Genomic DNA, 2,191 nt, shown 5'->3' with positions numbered 1-2,191 from the left:
CAAGCTGAATTTTTAAATAATTTCACAAATCTTTTTTGATTCCTTAATCACATATTTAGTAAAACACTTACAAAATATTATGAAGTTATTTACTATTACCAAATAATATTACATATTTCTATTCTTCTAGAAAAGAAAATGACATTAAATTTTTCAAAATAAAATAAAATAAAATAAAATAAAAGATAGAGTTACAAGAATTAATTTTAGTGGGTAACGGGTCCATATGATCTACTTTTTCTTGCAACCAACTTTTGTATGATCAACCAATTGCCACTACAAGACACTCTTTTATGTCTATGCGTCATCTTCAACTCTCTCCCCCACCCATTTTCACCTGACATTATTACTTCTATTATTTTAATCAAAGGAATAATTAATTAATACATCATATATATAACATTGGATTATTTTCGCTTCACATACATTTTCTTTAATTTATTATTATTATTATAATATATGAGGTCATGAAGGAAAATTGAAGGCTTCTTTTTCTATATTGTTTTCTAGCCAAGTATTATCATAATGGTGTGTTATATATTGAATCTCTAAGTGCCCTACAACTTATTGGTTGGTGCTAAGTGCTAGCAATTAAGCTAGCAAGATTATGGATAGCTCTTTAGCCACTTTGACGTTTATTATTGTTTATAAGCCATAATATATATATAGAATTTACAGTATAAAATAGTNAGTATTATTATTATATATAGAGAAAAGGCAGCAGTGTCATTTCGTCACAAAATATGATCCAAATAATAATATACTCAGAACTTGATATTGTCGTTTGTGGTTTCATTTCTTCTCTTACACTATTCTTGACTTTCACCCCATAAAAGAATCAAGAAGATGAAATATTTCAAGTGGTATATATAATTATATATAGTAATACTTATTGAGATTGTTTAGTTTAAAATGCTTGTTAAGAATTAATTAAAGGCCCGTAATAATATTGACATTTCTGTTTTTTTATGACGCTATTCCGCCATTATATATTTGCACGCGTTTATAAAAGTGATAATATACATTTTCTTATCAAAATATATGTTTTATATAGCGTAATTGCTCAATTCTTATTATCTCCTAAAAAAACAAATGACGTAAGACCAAAAAAAAAAATTATACAAAAAATTTATGCATATTAACAAAAATTCGTACGTATTAATTTATTATTGTTGGGATGAGTGATCTCATGATAATTCGAAAAAAAAAAAATACAAAATATGCAAAATGTCTCTATTATTTAATTGCAGAATAAGAAGCAATAAAAACAAAGACAAACTCTTAGATTCTAATTTATCTCGATTTCTTGTTTTCACATTTTGTCGCTCTTAAGACAATTAGCAAACAGAAACAAAAACAAGTAGCAATAATATATATTCAAAATCTTAACCTGTTGGGGTTAATTATTAATTATCCGAGTAGGTTCATAGAACTTGTGGTGTTGGATTGGTTTGAGGAATCATCATCATAGTTGAGATATTCTTCTTCTTCTTCTTCATCATGATGAAAAGGACTCAAAGGAGGAGGGCAAATTGGACTATGTAGCTGCATGTCACAAAGCATTTGGCGAAGTTCTGAAGCCTCTTCTCTCAATTGAACATTCTCTTGAACAACTTTATCATGTGACTCTGAAACATTGTTTAATTTGTCCAATAATTGGTGATTCTCATTCCTCAGCCAAACAACCTGTGACCAAAGCTCATCAAGGTGTTTTTGCTTTCTCATCCGGGACCGGCGAGCCGATTCCCGGTTCGATATCATCCTCCTGTGTTTCCTCTCGTTCAGGATAAGGCTTTGTTGTTGTTGTTGTTGTTCGTCTGCTTCATCTGAGGTTGAGTTGTTGCTACTTATGCATGATGATTGAGTAGGACTATTGTTGCCAAGAATAAATTCTGGTGGAAAAAGCATTTGATTAAGGAAATTATTATTGCCATTATAGAATTGGTTCTTGTTGTTATTGTATGGATGAAAAGAGGTAAGGGTATTGTTGGTATTTTGCATCATGGAGGTAGTATAGTTATATGTTTCTGAAGGGAGAAAATAATTATTATTAAGGCCTGTGATTTCATCCCTTAAGGCTTGCATGGTGTGGCAATAATGAGGGAGATTTAAAAAAAAAATTGAGAAAAGGTTTATTAATTTGTAAGATGATGGTGAATTGAATTGAATTGGTTTACTCTGAGAATTGAAG

General features: G+C 29.7%; 1 protein-coding gene across 1 annotated transcript; it reads right to left on the bottom strand.

The window, feature by feature from the left end:
* Window positions 1,220-2,171, bottom strand: LOC107635501 (basic leucine zipper 43; the record flags this gene model as incomplete). Its single annotated transcript, XM_016338987.2, is given in 1 exon segment — window positions 1,220-2,171. A coding segment is annotated over 1 exon segment (675 nt). The 3' UTR covers window positions 1,220-1,410.

This window comes from Arachis ipaensis, chromosome B04 (genome assembly GCF_000816755.2).
Source record: "Arachis ipaensis cultivar K30076 chromosome B04, Araip1.1, whole genome shotgun sequence".
In the NCBI taxonomy this organism is placed as follows: Eukaryota; Viridiplantae; Streptophyta; class Magnoliopsida; order Fabales; family Fabaceae; genus Arachis; species Arachis ipaensis.
The sequence above is the reverse complement of the archived record's forward strand: the minus strand, read 5'-3'. Positions and strand labels throughout refer to the sequence as shown.